This window comes from Notothenia rossii (assembly GCF_949606895.1).
Source record: "Notothenia rossii genome assembly, chromosome: 2".
Classification (NCBI taxonomy): domain Eukaryota; kingdom Metazoa; phylum Chordata; class Actinopteri; order Perciformes; family Nototheniidae; genus Notothenia; species Notothenia rossii.
In genome coordinates this window covers 31694621-31712446 of record NC_136904.1, presented here as the reverse complement: position 1 = coordinate 31712446, position 17826 = coordinate 31694621, and the positions used below count along the sequence as shown (strand labels likewise).

General features: G+C 38.5%; 2 protein-coding genes across 3 annotated transcripts in view; both read left to right on the top strand.

Moving 5' to 3' along the window:
• The first annotated feature begins 8067 nt into the window (after positions 1–8067).
• htatip2 (HIV-1 Tat interactive protein 2) lies at positions 8068–15431 on the top strand. Its single transcript, XM_079662465.1, has 9 exons — positions 8068–8461; positions 9494–9683; positions 9777–9884; positions 10247–10384; positions 10525–10586; positions 11802–12041; positions 12501–13786; positions 13870–13931; positions 14016–15431. The coding sequence occupies exons 1-6, from the start codon at positions 8346–8348 to the stop codon at positions 12016–12018; spliced, it is 831 nt and encodes a 276-aa protein (XP_079518591.1). The 5' UTR covers positions 8068–8345; the 3' UTR covers positions 12019–12041; positions 12501–13786; positions 13870–13931; positions 14016–15431.
• Positions 15432–15859: 428 nt separating this feature from the next.
• The window catches only part of prmt3 (protein arginine methyltransferase 3), a 70837-nt gene continuing 68870 nt past the window's right edge, over positions 15860–17826 (top strand). The window contains exons 1-2 of one of the 2 annotated variants that reach the window (XM_079662464.1): positions 15860–16089; positions 16340–16475. In XM_079662464.1, coding sequence (XP_079518590.1) covers positions 16068–16089; positions 16340–16475 — 158 coding nt within the window. In that variant the 5' untranslated portion in view covers positions 15860–16067. Of the gene's footprint in view, positions 16099–16339; positions 16476–17826 lie in introns of both variants that reach the window. The other variant, XM_079662463.1, reaches the window with a different exon arrangement.

The window sequence follows — 17826 nt, the reverse complement described above, 5'->3', positions numbered from 1 at the left end:
TATTAGCTGAGCGAGGGAATGTAGCCGGTCCAGTCACGAGGTTAATGCTAAAGCTTGCTAATCCCTTACACACACACATCGGCCTCGCACTTGCCTTGATGCGTGCACGGCTTCGGGGTAATCACAGCACCACCCAGGCAGTGGGAGAGGATGGGAGAGCAAAGGAATGAGACTGAAAGTAAACACGTACACATAGCGGGGTTCCCAGGGTTCCTGGAAAATGTTGTAGGTTTACGAGATGAGAGAGAAATAATAAAAGAAAGGATCGAGGACACGTTTCGGAACATGAAACTTGTTCACGGATATTTTTTATTTGATATCATTGTCTTCAAGTTTAAGAAATCTTGCTCAACATGATGTAACTTCCCAAAATGGCAACTCTGAGTCCTTACATTTCCCAAAATAAGAGCATGGATGTAATTGGAAAAGTCTTTATGCTCTCAAACGGGGAACCTGACTCACATGGGAACACACAGGTAACCCAGTACAAATCCTCCTCTCCATCAACACATCACTTTCCAATCCTGCAGGTTGAGGTTGGCAACAGCTGTCTAAAGCAGAATATGCTAATACCAGATCTTGGGAGGAGTACTTTAGGCTTATGAGGGATTAGCGCTTGTTGGCTAGCCCTGACTCCCCGCTGATCGAGCACGCTAATACAGGTGTTAGTAAACTGGCATTAGACTCCAGCTAATTAGCTTCCATTCACACAGTGATTGTCCTGCCGGCTCTGCCATTTGTAGTGCTGTTTGCTCATCGGCAGGGAGGTCTCTGTGCTGTGGTGGGTCCGTTATGATCCGACATGATCTCCCTTCTTGCTTCTTTCACTCTCCCTGTAGGCCACTGGACATCAGGGCCCGTCTAAGAGACTAACTAAGCTGGTTTATAAGAAGCCAGAAGCTCAGACAGAGGAACTGAGGAGAGCCAGCAGCATCACATTGAGACTGGCTGTCATAAAGTTTAAAAATATGAGTGTGAGTTTGTTTTGGCCTTCGATCCACTCTAAGCCAACATTTACAACAATCCATAACAGTCTATACCTGATAATCATGTGATACAACTTTGAGAGGCCAACTTTAACTTGAAATTCAAGCCAAACGTAATTATTCCATTCATAACCCAGCAAAAAAGTTTATGTAAAATTACAGCATATAAAAAAGATCCAAGTTCAACAGAAAGATATATTACCATTTGCTCAGTTTTCTTTTCCAAATGTGTTCGGCTCGAAGGATGTTTGTTAAAAACCTGTTTGTTTGTCTTATTGCACAAGCCTTTCGGCTAGTTTTGAAAAAAATGTCATCTGTTTCTTTATTTACCAAAGGTACAACATTCAAAAATCACAGGTGAGTGCAATGTTATCATTACCAATAAGCATGGATGACTGAACAAGATCTAAAGTGTAATGAAGAATATTAATGTTTAACATACTAATCTGTTATAGTTGGAATATTAAACCATGATTTGAATATTCGTCTTGATACATCAGACCAAGAAGTAATTATCTTGGATTAGCGGTTAGCAGTTCATATATCATTTTGTCATTTGATAACAAAAACAGGAAGACATGCCGATGAAAATAACACCAAACGTTTCGTGGTATAGTTTTACCCTGGTCAAACAAAACATAGTAAAGCAATCAATAATGATATATAGGACAATATTTGGCAAATGTAGGCTATTGTAAGTATTACAGCTTTCAAATCGTAATACCTAACAACACGTTACATGAATTACACACCTTAATATCTTACGATAAGCTTGGAAGTAATAACCCTGATGACAGAATCTACAGATACTCTCAAATCCCTATCTCCCTCTATTTATATTTCAGTCAGTCGTGTCTCCAAAATATCAATATTTGGGGATTCAAACAGTGCAGGGTTCAAAAACATTTACGCTCAGAAACTATTCTCAAACCATAAGCATAAATAGAATCATCACAGCAGTTATTATGAGATTGTATCCATATTGTATTTCATAGAAACAAAGACTTTGATATCTTCAAGAAAGTAAACTACTGCAGGTTTCCATTCTATGAGTTTTATGCTGTTGCCATTTATTACGATAATTGCTCTATGTTTGCATTAGTGATGGACAAAATGGATATACGTAGGTGCCGGTGGTGGCCAGGAATTGAAAGATGGGTATTACGTGGACAACACTTTTGCTTGATGTGGGAAAGAGACTAAAGGTTAGTTGGTTGACATTCCCGAAGCTATTCCCGAAGCCATTCCCGAAGCCATTCTGCCGTGGATGTCGGCAGTTCAAAGGAGTCATTAAGCTTCACCCGTCCCGCCACAAAGGGGAGATTTAAGACAGCAAATAGATCTGATAGTGAAAACTCAAAGCCAAACACAAATATCCACTAAGAGGCTTTGGTGTAGTATTCTATTATTACTCCATTCAAGACCATACAGAACTAACTGTTTCAAGTTTAACTTTCTCCTGGGAAACTCATCATAACTGATAATCTGTCCTTTTTGTGCAACCTATTGAGATAAATGATATGCAAAAACGAAATACTAGTGACAAATGATCATCAATATTGACATGTCATTAGTCGTTGGTGGTCTTTAATTCTGCAGTTAAATCATATTTGGGTGAAATAAAAAAAAATAATAATAATAATATTAGTCTAGTAAACCCTGATTAATGTTAGCATAACTTCCATCAACAAGAGAAAAGGAATCTTCTGTCAATTAGTTGACGGACATTAACAAAGACGTGCTGATGAAAAGGACTCGGGAGGCCAATACACATCCATTACAGACAAGGGATTGCATCTCAGTAGAAGAACAAAGTCTGAGGGGAAAAATACTTTCAGTCGCTAAGACAAAAGGCATATTTGCAGGAAAAAGCGTTATTTACAACAGAACAGACAGAAAACAACGCATGAACTGCTAAAAAAACCTGATGGTTGGATGGTCTGAAAATTGTCCGAGAGTTCTCAGAGAATGTCTTGTCTACGCAGAATTACCTTCAATCTACTATTTGTGGTTCTTTTGTTTCACATCTTTTATGTAAATGGATTGGAAGCTCATTTTGCTCATTTTTCTATGCCTTTTCTTTTTTAAGGTTTTACTCGCCATTTTGTGATCTTGAAAGTATTTGGACTATCTTAAGTTTAAGGGTTTTCTCTATTTTTATTTCATACAACTTTAGAGGCAAGTTAACAAGAAATAGAAAGGTGCACTAAGGTGAGAGGGCATCTTATGTTTCTTATTCAGGTAACTTCCACTCTGATTTGAGTCGGAGTAACAGATGTGTCATGTTTCAATAAGCTACTAGTTGCAACTCTTTCTCTGCTTCCTTCATCCTGCCCTTCCTGTTTTCCAGCTCTGTCACAAACAACCACAAGCACCCATGCCACTAAGCTTCTGTGTGTACTACAGACAGACAGTTTCGTCAGTGATTTTCATTGAGTGGTATGGCCTACAAACTTGTCTGTACATGACATTCAATTAAATGATGTTGGTTAATATCAGCCTTGTACAAAGTTAAACTACTCATAGTACACCTTATCTAAATGCAGCTTAAGTACTGTTGCGGGCCAGATATAAAAAGACACAAGCACTGACAGGGATGTCCACATGGCTCTGTTTAAACTACAAAGGGCATCTGCCTACAGTATAGTGTTCACACATTAGTTGGCATGGACACATACAGCTCTGCAGGAGTATCCCTTAGGCTTTGTACTGTTTAGCTGGTTTGATAAAAAAATGTTTCCCTCAGAATGACAATGGCTTCTATCCTTTTTCTTCCTATTGCTGACACTATTCAAACATGCTGTGACAGGCAAGGCTTTTTCTCCTTCCCTCATTTTCTGTCAGCAGGTTAGCAGGTGATGTACAGAAGCTTGAATTCTTACTTTAAAAAAATGTGAATCTGTATCTCATTAACAACAAAATCACAATTAACCTAATGCTTTGATTTGATTGGTCACTGGAGTTCCCCACAAGTAAATTGTTCATGTCACCTCACAAACTTCTGTCAAGTCCAGCTTCCTATTCATAGCATTTATTGTTACTGTATACTAATGATTGATACCATTAAAGATAGAAATAGGCAGTTAGGGAGATAGACTGACAGACGTAGCAGTTAGCAGCAGGTTGGCCAGATGTGCAAGTGTTTTCTTATCTCTACCTGCTGGGAGCTGTTGGGGCCCCCAGACTCTTTTTAGGAGCCCCTATTGAAAAACAGTGATAATCTGTTTGCTCCTTTAATGAGCCCATTGTTCCTCAGAGGAGGGAAAGAAGGTCTCATTGCTGCTTATCTGCGGCTCTTTGAGCAGGAAAGCTCCTCTGAGCGCCACTGATACTGTGCCTCGAAACATATTGTGAAGGTCTGAGCCTCCAGTCTGAGCCCGCAACAAAGCCCGGCCGGAGGAAGATTCTGAGCCTCTGTCCCACTGTGGACTCTCTTTATTGTACCGCTTTTTCACCGCTGATCAGGGGATCTGGCAGCTGGTATGGCCTTTTTAACCCATCACACTTTTCATTTCCTTTAACGATTTCCCCTGAGGTTCCTTAAAATTGAGGCAAAAAATACTTTCAAACTATTACTAATATTATACATTTATAGTATGTATTTTAAAATAGTTAAAAAATCTGCTTAATGTAATCTGAAAGGTCATGGTAAATATTTAAAATCACAATAAAACCCTTTCAGTTTATCTAGTTGTTTCTATTGAATGTTTTTTTAAAAGGACTCTTTCTTTCAACAGAAAATATTTTAAACTGCATGAAAAAGGGTTCTTATTTATCGTTATCTACAGCAATGAGTATCTTTTTAAAGGGGGGGACAAATGCATTTTTCAGTGACTGATACAAGAAAAGAAAAATCAGTGTAATTTTATACAGAAAATTCACATTTTAAGAGAAGCAATGAGTTTTGTGTAACCTATATTTGGGCAATTCCGTCACTTAAGCAAAGCTCAATTAAGCTCATACTTTAAAGCACACCTTGTTAAAAAACTGTAAATCTAAAAACAAACGTGGATCATCTCTAACATACTTAAAACTTTAAGATCAAATCATATTAGTGACCAAATACTGTATTAATGCCCCTGAGCAAAATAAATAAAATAAAAAATACAGATAAAACTGAGCTGTAACAAGTTGGCTAAAGGCACACTGAAATATTCATAGATCTGTCATCAATTGGACGATAAAACACATTGGAGATTAATTACCATTTATATGTATGACAATAAATGGATATCTCCGCAGAAGGTCACAGAAAGCTAAAGGCATCATCTTGACTATTGTTCACACCAGCTGCATCAGTAGACATGGCAACAAATAATGGCAACAGTCGTCTCTAATAATGGATACTCCTCTCATAACACACACACATACATCATATGTACCATGAAACCCTGCATCTTGATCAGACAGTGCCTCTCTAATTGAGCTAATCCCCACTTCAGGATCAGCGCTGTCCCCTGAGGTCTGACCCTCCACCCGGCCTGCTCTCACTGTCTCAGCTTAAAGCTCCCGTCCCCTCTGTGGCTCATGTGGACTGCAAAGCTGTTTATTGGGAGACAATGGGCAGCAGATTGTGCTGTCAGGCTCCATTAATATCCATCATTAGCATCACACTCCAGAGTCTGTGGAATCGGGAACCTAAGCCTTAAGCCGTGTGTGTGTACTCTATGTACTGTGTGTGTGTGTGTGTGTGTGTGTGTGTGTGTGTGTGTGTGTGTGTTATGTATATGTAGGCATGCATGTATATAGATTTAATTAGGAAATACAATTCAACTCCCATTTGTGTCAGTATATCTTTACAGATTTCTGCATGTGTTTCAAGGAAATAGAAATGTAATTAATCATATTAACATATTATGCCGAACAATGTATCTTGATTCAAAAAATGTCTTAAGGCTCAATTAAATGCCATCAATTAAGAACAAACTTACATCTTAAGACGGCGGCAGTTTGTGTAAAGATGCTATAAAATCCAAGTTTGTGGCCAGTCGAAGTATTTGGGGACGCAACACGGTTCAGACATATTTCATATTCATATTTCATATTTCTCGGCTAAGTTTACGTTAAAGTTTCTATACCATTGGCATTTTGAAGTAAAACCCATATGAAAAGTCAGGTTCAAAATCAATAAAAAAATACTATTGAAAGCAACAGTATTTAAGGACTTTTCGGCAGTTTAGTTTGTTTCAAATTACAACATAGATTCATATACCATGAATGTGTCATTCCAGAAATGCTCTATGTATAGCCTCGAACTGTGCGCTTACGAGATTTGAGTTCAAATATGAAGTGCGTTACAAATGGAACCCATTATTATTACAACCATTACAGATTCAACATTGTTTTTTAACCTAATATCCTCACACATTCTTTTTTTAAGTTTTTTGTGACTAAAACATGATGATCCGGTACACAGTTGAGATTAAACTATATATCCCTACCCCTTGAGTTTTCTTTGCTCTAGTTTTTTTTTATATAGCGGTGTGTAATGTGTGAGCTATTCCACATCCACTGTTCTAAAAGCTAATCCTGTCTGAATAGGCCTTCAAGTGAAGTGTGGCAGAACAGCAGTGACTGCGACATCAAACATATTATCCAATGCGCAAGAAATACGGGAGGGATTGTGATTGAGTGAGGTAAGAATGGAGAAACGCCAATGAAAACCAACTCTTCAGGATCCATATGTCCTTTAGTGCAGGCTAATCAATGGTCAAACGCAATTGACCACTGACCACCATTGGTATTTCCACCTCCGGCAGCGGAGCTCTGAAAGGAAATTGAACCATGTTTCTGCCACGCACCCACTGAGGCATAAGCCTTCTTACTCCAACTTCCTGTCTGATCAATGCGAGAGACAATGACTCAACAGGTGTGACAGACAGGAGCCCAGCGGTAGTTTTCCTCCCCGCCGGTAGGCCCAATTAGCACCCGCGGCTAAGGAACAAAGAGGCGACATTTCATTTCAGCAGAGTGCCAGTTTAAGACCTCTTCTCTCAACCTCAGCCTCTTTTCTTTCTGTCTCTTACTGCTGACATCTTTAAAGGATCATCCCTGCCTCCATCATATTCTATTAGATTGGGTCGATGCCTTGTATTCCAAGTGGCAGGGGTGTTAAAAACATGGGGTGTTGATGAATTCATTGCATGTGACTGGACTTGCTTTATTTGTAAAGAGGTTTTGGCTAATGAAACCCCCTGATGGTCTGACAAAAGGCAAATACGTTTGTCAAGGTTTGGTTCTCTTTTGGATCCAGTCTCGATCTTGTTCTGAACAAATTACACACAGGTTCTGCCATCCTAGAGGACTTTTCTACTTATTCGATACAAAACGATAGTTTTTTGACCTGGTTATTATTAAAATCAATCATTGGTCTATCAGGGTCTCATGGAGTTATTACAAATGACGACAACCTAAATAGATGAGGACAAATGTTTGACAGCTGGTGTTAGGGTTTGATTTTAGCAATGAGAATATCTTGTCTTCCATCTTTAGTTAAATGGTTCCCTTCAAATGGAAGATCCAAGCTTTCTGCAGTGATTAAATGTTACAGATCATAGTGCAGAATGCAAGATCCAATGAGAGTTCTGTAACAGAGTATTTCTATACACTCTCCTCTACTTGGCAACATGTATCCTAATTAAAAGTGCAACATGCTAAACTGTCTGAACTGTGAATACTTTTTATTGGGGTAAGTTGAATAAGAGTTGTGGAGATGGGGAATAATTAGTTGGGCTTTATTTTTATATCTTTCCACAATAAACAAAAATATCTTCCTCAGGAAAATAAAAGCATGAAGCTATCTGTTTCTTATTCCTAATAGTTATAGTTAAATACATTTTAAAAGACAAATTAATTGTGTTTACACACAAAGTTGTCATTCATTTAATTGTGGAAGATATTGATGTTTAGTATACAACCTCTAATGCATTAGATATAAATTAAGTTCACTAAGGGTTAACACATAGTAAGCAATTCACTAAAACAGGTGAACTCGTATTTTCTAGTAAGAAACTGTGAAAGTAGATTATTTTGTAGGCTTATTTTATATTTCAAGTGCGCATGCGCTTTTCCTTCCTGTGTATGGCGGTACATGAGGATGAGCATCGAGGCTTGTTAAATTACAAGCTTTTGTCCCTTTCCATTGGATTCACTATCGTATCCTAAATCCTACCAAATGAATGAAACATTCAAATAACAGTATTTGTGTACATCGAGCTGTCAGTCGTTGAGTTTTGCGATCTTTACTGTCCCCCCCCCCCTCAACCTATCAACGAAGCAGAGGGAGCACCGTCTGTGAACATAAAGCAACCAGGAAGTGTCCCAGCAAGTGTTTAGCCATTGCTCCTGGCAATATCTGTTATGAAACTGCTGGACTCCATCCTAGGAAACGCGACCGGGATCTTCACTGTCGTAATTGTTCTCATTGCAGTGATTTTCAATTATTTCGACGACCCTGATCCGGTTAAATACAACAGGTAAAGAACAGCGGAAAGCTCTGTTAGCTTCTCCGTCAGCTCGGCACATGAGTGTTACGCTGCTAACACAAGATACATTTAACGTAACTTAAGGTCAATTCGTATAGCCTATAAGCACTGTTTAAATTCAGCTAATTTCTGATCCCAGACCTGTGAACCACAAGTGTGATTTTAAATTTTTTTTAACATAAGAACGTCACTCCCTCTGTAAGTAAACACGAGTATCGATCGACACAACGTCAAGCCAAACCCCGTTCACCAATCCGTCAATTCAAGTTTATTTTCTGGTTGTACAAACATGCCTGACTTGCAAAACAGAAATAGAACTGGATTATGAAGGATATGCATCCTCTCATGAATTCGGCATACATTGCACTATACACCCGTGTGTAATATATTACTGTTGTCTACCAAGGTAGACGAGAGTCCAACGCATTTTCTTGGTCCCAAACATAGATACAGGGGCGCACCTTGCCAACAGGCAAGGCAGGCAACTGCTTGGGGCCCCGGAACAGAAGGGGGGCCCCCAATGAAGGTAGATTTGACAAGGTCCACAGCAACGACAAAATGAAACACCCTTTAATTTAGTGCAACGACATGTCGGGAAATCCCCTCAAGGTAGCCCAATGCATAGCATGCCGTAAAATGCTGCTTCTTATCTTAAGTTTTGTTGCCTTGCTCCGCTCCGGGGGGTGGGGGTATGAAAAGCTTGTTCGAGGGGCCCCCAGTGAATGTTTACCTAAGGCCCCCACCGACTCTAGGATAGACATGATATGATATGAAAGTCCCAACATCTAACTAGCTTCTGTCTCAACAGGATGGCTTTTATTAACATGATTTACAATGGCAGTCGAATTACCTAACTGCATTGTTATAGTCGTGAATAATAGTGAAAAATTCCCTTTAGCCAAGATAGTAAACAATGTTTGCACAGCATTTTTAGCATTTGCACGCATTGCCAACTACGTTTCATTTTTAGCATAACCTGCACCCATTTAAGCTGCTAAGAGAGATATCTGCTCTTTCACACAGCATGGCCGAGGACACCAAAACTCTGGAAGAAAATTTCAGGCAGCAAAATAAAAGCTGTTTCATCCTCGGTGCCTCTGGGGAAACGGGCAGGATGTTGCTTCAAGATCTGCTTGGGCGCAACATCTTCTCCAAGATCACCCTGATCGGAAGGAGAACGCTCACCTTTGAAGACAAAGCAAATGAAAACCTGGTTAGTGGCTTGATTAATGTTATGTGACTCCCAATTGTCTGAGGTTCATCAAGTTGAGATTGACATGTGTTTTACTCTGTTCTTTGCCTCCAGGTCCAAGAGGTGGTGGACTTTGAGAAGCTTGAGGATTATGCTGTGTCATTCCAGGGCCATGATGTCGGCTACTGCTGTCTGGGAACCACCAAAGCAAAAGCAGGAACTGTAAGTAACATTGTATTAGACAGATACAAGAACAAGACTGGTGAATCAATTACTGTATAACAAAATAACAAAAAAATACAGTTTATTTGAGGATTTTAAGGTGTTGTTGCTCAGTAGAGATGACACATTGCCATGTGCAACCATTTCCAGTGGTTAAGACTGAAACAGTGCCTAGACCAATATATCTGCCAACATTAGCTTATCAATTAATATCAAGTAAAATGCCAATTAGCTATTTTGCTGATTTTAATAAAAAAAGATGTAATTGTTAGCTGCAGGTAGGATGTGTCAGACACCTGTCAATGTTGTCAAAATACTGTATTTTATTGTTATTTTATTCACATAGTTCTCATTTATTTCAGGAAGGATTCATCCGGGTTGATCACGACTATGTTCTAAAATCAGCAGAGCTCGCCAAGGCAGGAGGCTGCGCTGAGTTCCACCTGGAGTCCTCCAGAGGAGCGGATAAAAACAGCAACTTCCTCTACCTCAAAGTCAAGGTACTTTATTTCCTTTCTATTCTGCGAGCCACATACTGAAGTGTTTTTCTTTTTCTCTACTAAGGCTTTCCTGTGTGTTTCAATAAATAATGAAATTGGATAATCACGAAAAGATTCACATGAAATTGATTCTCTTCCAGGGACAAGTGGAGGCAGAAATTGAGGCGCTAGGTTTTGACAGATTTGCCATTTACAGACCAGGGTGAGTAGTCTCATTACATTTTTTAAATCCTTTTATGTGACCAACTTCCATATTCACCACGAGACACATTTTCCTCAAACAAACAAAAAGATACATACATGATTACATTTTACAAAACCCCATTTCCAAAAAAGTTGTTTTTAAACTCACCTGTTTCCAATGAACCTGTTCACCTGTGGAATGTTCCAAACAGGTGTTTTTTGAGCATTCTTCAACTTTCCCAGTCTTTTGTTGCCCCTGTCCCTGCTTTTTTGGAACATGTTACAGGCATCACATTCAAAATGAGTGTGTAATGTATTCAATTGAATATATGTCGCAAAGGATTTGAAAAGCATTGTATTCTGTTTTTATGTGTTACACAACGTCCCAACTTGATTGTAATTGGAGTTTGTACATACATTACAACATAAGTATAGTCAAACAGTTGAGGATCTCATCCTGAAAATATGCATCCTCTGCTGCAGCAAATGTTATTATGCATGTGAACATTATCTTAATCCGTTACAGACAATTGCACCCAAATGCATTGGATTGTAGGAATGTGGGGATTGATTATGTGATCTGATGGCTGCTGATAGCTTATCATTTTAAAGGACACAAAAAAAGGCTTTTGCTCTTAATTACCCATGTCTCCAAGTGTTCTAAGTTGGAACTGCTGGACCTGGTAACAGCCTGGCAGCAGCTTTCTGGACCTTTTTGTAGGTGGTTCAGAGATGACTTGCTGAAACACGTGAAAATGGAGTTACGATAATCCATCCAGGATGATATGAAAGCATGAATGATCATTTCAAGCTCCGCTTGTGACAGACCTGAGCTTTGCACTATTTCTTAGAGGGGAAAAAGCATCTACGGGTCAATCAATTAACATGCTGATCAAAATGCATTGCCTTGTCAAATGTCACACCAAGATTTCATAAATAGATGTTAAGAGCTTTAAGTATGCTTTTTTGAAAGTCATGGTGAAATTGTAATGTACCACAGTGTTTTTCACTCCTGTGCAGCCCATGAAAAACAGTTGGTCGCACCATTTAACGTGATACAAGTGATTGATTAAACTTGATTGTACTGTGTCATTGATAATCAATGTTGTTAATGGCCCCAATGGAGAACAAATCTAAATGTCAAATCTGCTGAATGAAGTGATCGTCACCAATAGCCTGATCCAAGCCAATAGAATCCCTAAATCATCAATACCTTTATTGTTTTCTGCAACAGGGTTTTGTTGGTAGACAGGCAGGAGAGTCGGCCCGCTGAGTGGCTGGCCAGGAAATTCTTCGGTGCCGTGTCCGCCGTCTGTTCTACGGCCATGTCCATCCCAATCCAAGCGGTCGCAAAAGCGATGGCGTCTAACACGTTGCTTCAACCGGAGCAGAAGACAGAGATCCTAGAGAACAAAGACATCGCCAGTCTGGGAAAGGGTGCAGGGCAATAAGAAAATGCAAAAAATACACTGAGGTGAGAAAAAGGTTAACCGTTTACACTGATAGCATTATGTTAAAGGTAAGGATTTCTGGCATGGGACTGAACCATGTTGGAGCAAAATGGTGGTTTTTGTGGGAACATAATTCATCTTCTTTCACAAGGCAGTTTTAATTTATACGAGTATGAAGTATCATTAATAACTAATGAGTACTATTTTTAGTTTTCATAACAAAGCTCTTAACATTTCAGATCAGATTAGTTTAAATGTCCTGACCAATTTTGTTTTAAATTCAGAAAAAAAATGTTTCACTAGACTGATCTCTCTGATTTAGCTTTCATATCATGATCCAAATTAATGTTTTGGCACATCCATCTTATTTATTATTGGTCCTTTTTAATCTGCTTAAAGTTAAGACTTCGTCATTAAAATTGCATTGTGATTTTAAGTTTGAGCTGTGACTTCAAACCATTGATTTTATTTTGTCTTTACAGGTAATTCCAGCAGATATACTGGGATGACTACAAACACTATTCCCATGACCACGATGTCAAAGGATTTTCACATACTTGAAAAGACAAGACGATCTGTTTAGTTAGCAAAGATATTATATTTTCCTTTGTTTTGTGCTTTTTTGCTTTGCTTTTGATTGGTATGTTTAATATTATATATCTTTTATGTAATTGCATTGCCTTAAAGTAAAAGCTTAAATGTCTAATACAATTAAAATATTTGATGTCTCTTAACATATTTTCATTAAATTATTATAGAAATGTGACTGTGTGTTTGATTTAGAAATATGTTTCCATAATAGCTGTGTCAATATGAATAATCTTCTATGAGTATAATTGCAGTACTACATCTGTGCAGTTTATATAGATGCACAACACAATATTTCAAACATTTTATAACAGAAGTATGCTAAATGTAACATGCAAGAAATACATTAGATATGATTTTGTTTTTCTACAGTAATGTTAGCAATTAAACAATGTTTGATAAACTTTGTTAACAATACAAATTAAATTGCTGTTTAGTGACAGACCATAATAACTTAAAAACAGAAAAAGTCTTTAGAATTTAACAGGACAACAAGTTGATCATTATATATTTTATTATTTTGTTAACTGATTTGTATTTTAATAATTTAAATATGCATGTGTTTTGATGTATTCTTTTGGTTTATCTGAAGCACAACTTGTCTTCATGTATGAGAGATCAGTGAATTCAACGTATTTTCTCTTCTTGATCAAACAGCACCCTCTTGTGACTGAATGCGGTTTCACTCATTGGGCTCTGAGGATGGAGGACTCGTCAAATCTGTGGTTAAAGTCTAAAGTCATAACGTTTTTACCTTATGGCCTATTATATTGTGTCCTTATCTTACACACAATAGGTTTTATATCTCTTTACATTGCAGCTAAAACCATAAATATATCTAAGGCAAGATTTTCATTGAGACAACCAATATTAAAAAATAACTTTTTATAGTCCTTTGGTCCATATTCTGTTCTGATCCTACATCATGTAACACCTAATAAGTATTAATGTGCAGTAGAACCAACCAAAAATAGACTTTTGTTTGAAGGAAAAACGAGCAGCTTTATTTTCTTCCTGCAGCTTTAGGTGTTGCCATCATGGCCGCCCATCCATTAGTACAAAATGAGGAACAGCTGAGCTGATGCCTCTCACTGCAGAGAGTTTATAAATAGGGTTTGGAGTCTGCCATTCACTCCTGGATAAGGTGCAGTTTAACAATGAGCCATACAGACAGTTTTAGGTAAGTTGCTCTGTTTAATTGCAGCTTTTTGACTTGTGTTTATTTTAATATGTGTTTATGACCTTTACCTGTTTACTCTGCAGGCTGTGTGTGCTTTGTTTGTGGATGCTGCTTGGTTATGTCAATTGTAAGAATACCCAGAGAGGTATGTAACTATGCAATTTTAACAGCAATTAGGGATTTATATACAATTATTTTTACACTCTCTTTCTGTGTTTTGTTTTAATAGGTTATGTCCAGTCAGGACAGGCTCCAGTGGGCGTCCACAATGGCAACAGAGAATATAACAGATGGAGTGGTTACAATGGCAAAATGTACCCTGCAGAACATCACACCACAGCCTCTCAATCCTCACTAATCCAAATCCATCATCCGGTTATTCCTGAAATTCAAAAAAGCAAAGTTCCAGAAAGCCAAATCAGCCATTTAAACCCTGGCTTGGCCTTAGTAACTCGAGGGCATAATTATGTGGTGTTCAAGCGCTTTGGAAACAAGGCATTCACTTCCCCTGATGGCAAGAAGACTCAGCAGGTAAACCCTGATTCGGAGTTCTCTGCAGGTGTAGAGCAGCGTCCACCCCGTGTCTCTCACACCAGATTGAAATCAACATGAAGTTTTTCAGCTGCTCCGGTAGACAAAGCACCTGTAGACTTTGGACCAAACGACAGAAGGGTCCCGGTCTACTCCTACAGCAGTAATGCACGTCCAAGTATTCAAACCTTTAAGCCTAATCTGAAGTCTGAGACACAAAAGATTCACGTAAACCCCTCTGGGTCCAACGTTTCCCCCAAAAGCTTGAATCATGGCAGAATAACCTTTCGACCTATCAATAAAGGACATTTTCCTGGCAGCAATCCAGCAGGAAAGGTTGAGGCACGGATATCTTCTCCATCATGGAGTCCCAGGGTCTATAGCAGTGATGGGATTTCAAGAGGATACACCCATGTGCGCCACATTAAGCCTCTTGACAAAACATGGCCCCAAGATTCTGCAGGTAGAAGGAATCAGGGTAGATGGGGTCTACCACTAACAGAGAGAGCAGATATCCCCGTCCATGGAGGGAAATTCAGACCTTTCCAAACACGTTTTACAAACAATGATCTCCCTGCTCGGACCAATTCATTAGACATTACAACAGCTCCCAATCAGACATGTCCACAGACAACCCAGCCCCCCAGTTTGATTTCCACAGGTAATGCAACAGCTGTTCCTCCAGTTACTGGGGAGTGGAGCACCAAGACTGCTTTGACCTTGCAGACAGAGGGCCGAGATGCAGAGCTCAAACCTCAAGCATCAAACCCTGAGGGCCAGTCTGAAAGCAAAGCAGAAGTTGGATCTCCCTCTGAACAAAATGGGACCGTTACAGTCTACAAGCTGCAACCAGAAGATGAAGAAACAAAAGCTGTACTGTCTCAGGTCTTCAAAACGAAAAATAATTGAGTTTGAATTGACCTGCAGATGCTGATTTGACAAACATCAGCAAGCCTTGTGGTAAAACTGAAGTACTATTTACAATATATTTGCATCTGTTTGCAAACATTTAAATTCCAAAGTTACAGAGCTGTGAAATGGCTATCTTTCCCCCCCCAGAAAATAGATGATCAAAGCTGCTAACTGACTGCTAATAAAGAACATTGATGCTTTGCTTTTGTTTTTCAGTTTCTTTCTTTACATAAATACTCTTTATTACACCTGAAATAGAATCTAACATAAACCGTAGGTGAGCTCTGCCAGTTTGGAGCAATAGGTTTTTGAAATTATAATTATTGTAATGACCACAAATCTATTACAACTTGCAAAACGTATAACATATATTTTCCCAATGTTTCTGTCTGCACCATTTTCACTTAATTTTAGGAAGCGTAAACTCTTTGTCAGCTATATAATTTAACACCCTATTTCAAAAGAACAAAGCATCAATAATAATTTTGTACCTATTGAGCTACATTTAGAACCAGCATTGTCAAATTAAACTATGCATTTTTCTTTATCAAACTATTAATGTCCCAGCTGCCTGCACTCTAAATGATTTGTGTAGTTGGGCATTAGTGGCTGTGGGTGAGAAGTCAACAACACAAAGATTATGTATCTGGATTGGAATAGACGTGTAGACAGAGGTATCATCATTGCTGTGTCATGAATTAAACTCTGGCGACATCTTGTGGTGTTTATTTAGATGTGCACGCTCTTCTGATTCAGTCTATATGCCAGTCTATGGCCCGGCCCCTTTCTTTACGTCACCAAACGTGACCGGGAAGTCCACTGAAACCAAAGCGACATCATGGCAGAATACACAAACCCACGTGAGTTTGGTAAATAGCACATTTTAACCCCAAAAATGATAGCTGTTGAACATATAAACCCTTTTTTTGGCTGACGTTTAATTTTAAAGCGTAAATAGTGGAATAACTTTGAATTTAGTTACGTCAAACGTTAAGTTATACACCTTTTGCCTAGCTGCAACGTTGATGCTAATGTCTGAGGACTAGCTTACTAAAACACAGCGAAAAGTTTCCGTGTGCATGCAGCTGTAATGAGGTTTTATTTCTACAGACTGTGACGGGGTTGCAGACGAGATGCCCGAGCTCTCTGACGGTGAGGATGAAGACATTGAGGATGAGGAGCTGTGGCAGTGTATGGATGAAGATGGCAGTGAGCCAACTAAAGTCACCTGTCTGTTCTGTGACAGGTGAGATGACTTTCAACTAATCTTACAGCACGTCTTTACTGTCAGACTTCTCTTTCACTGGTTGTGTCTATTTACCGAAACCTCAAACACATGCATAAGAAGTTACTTTGGTTTTAGTCTGCACAGCCAAATGTCATTACTGTTTAGTACCGGTTTTAAAACCATAGGACTGTGATATAGAGTGGTTTGCTTTAATTTACACCTACAAGAAAAGATGCATGTTGCATTTTAGTTAAGGTCAAAGTCCTACTCGCAATTACATTTTTACAAACGAAACCAAAGTAGTCAAACAAAAGTTACTAAAAAATATAATAACTTGTTGATTGAACACAGTTTTACATTTTTTAGTTTTGAACACAAATTGACAAGCAATGATGATATAGCGGTTTTGTTGTTTGTAATGTGACAGTGTTACATTACAGCTGTGAAAAACATAACATACAATACAACAACAACGCAAACAGTCGGCTTGGTCATACATGTCAAAAAATAAAACACGTAATCTCCCTTTTCAGGTCAGAATAAAAATCAAAGATAATAAAAAAAATGAATTGTTACATTTTTATTTTAAATGTAAAATTGTATTTATTTTTATTTGTCGTTCTTTGGTATATCATTTGAATTCAAATCAACCACATGTTATGAATAATATTTGGGATCGCAGGGACTCACTTTAAAATTCGACTCAATTAACTGACTAAGTACACAGAGCAGTAACATGCAAAGCAGTTTAACTAGCTTTTGACCTATTAAACAGGGACAATATGTGATTACTGTTGATGTGCTTTAATGGGTTGTACACAGAGATGGGGTCGTTACTAAAAAAAAGTAATATATTACATATTACTTTAAAAAAAAGTAATATATTACACTACTTCGTTACTCTCTACATAAAGTAACTCGTTACTTTACTCGTTACTTTACTCGCAGGGCCGGCCCGCCCCTCCCTACAGGCAGATCACGCAGACTGCGGCGCACCTACAGTGTAAGCACACCACAGTTTTGCCTCTGCGAGACTCCACTTGCACCCCCAATTACTATTGCATTAAGGAAGACATAACACAAGTCTTTCTTTTGATATGCTCTTTAATAAAATAGGCTACCAGCCTACCACAACAAGCTAACAGTCTGTGAAACGTAAAGACACTAATTAATGAAACCAGTTCAAGACGCATTATTCTTATTCTTATCATTCTTTATGAGCGCAGTAACGGTAAGGTATCTAATTAGCCTACTTAGCCTATTTATTAAGTATTCCATAACTTAGTAACAGAGATGGCAAACTAAAGTGGTAGAGACATGGCTTAATTCCTACAATGAAGCGGGACATTGAACTGTTCACTCGTGAGAG

Excerpts from the sequence above, each read along its gene's own strand:
- htatip2 (XM_079662465.1), top strand. The coding sequence starts at position 8,346 with ATGAAACTGCTGGACTCCATCCTAGGAAACGCGACCGGGATCTTCACT. Across the intron at positions 8,462-9,493 it reads GATCCGGTTAAATACAACAG|CATGGCCGAGGACACCAAAA; the intron begins GTAAAGAACAGC and ends TCTTTCACACAG. Across the intron at positions 9,684-9,776 it reads ACAAAGCAAATGAAAACCTG|GTCCAAGAGGTGGTGGACTT; the intron begins GTTAGTGGCTTG and ends CTTTGCCTCCAG.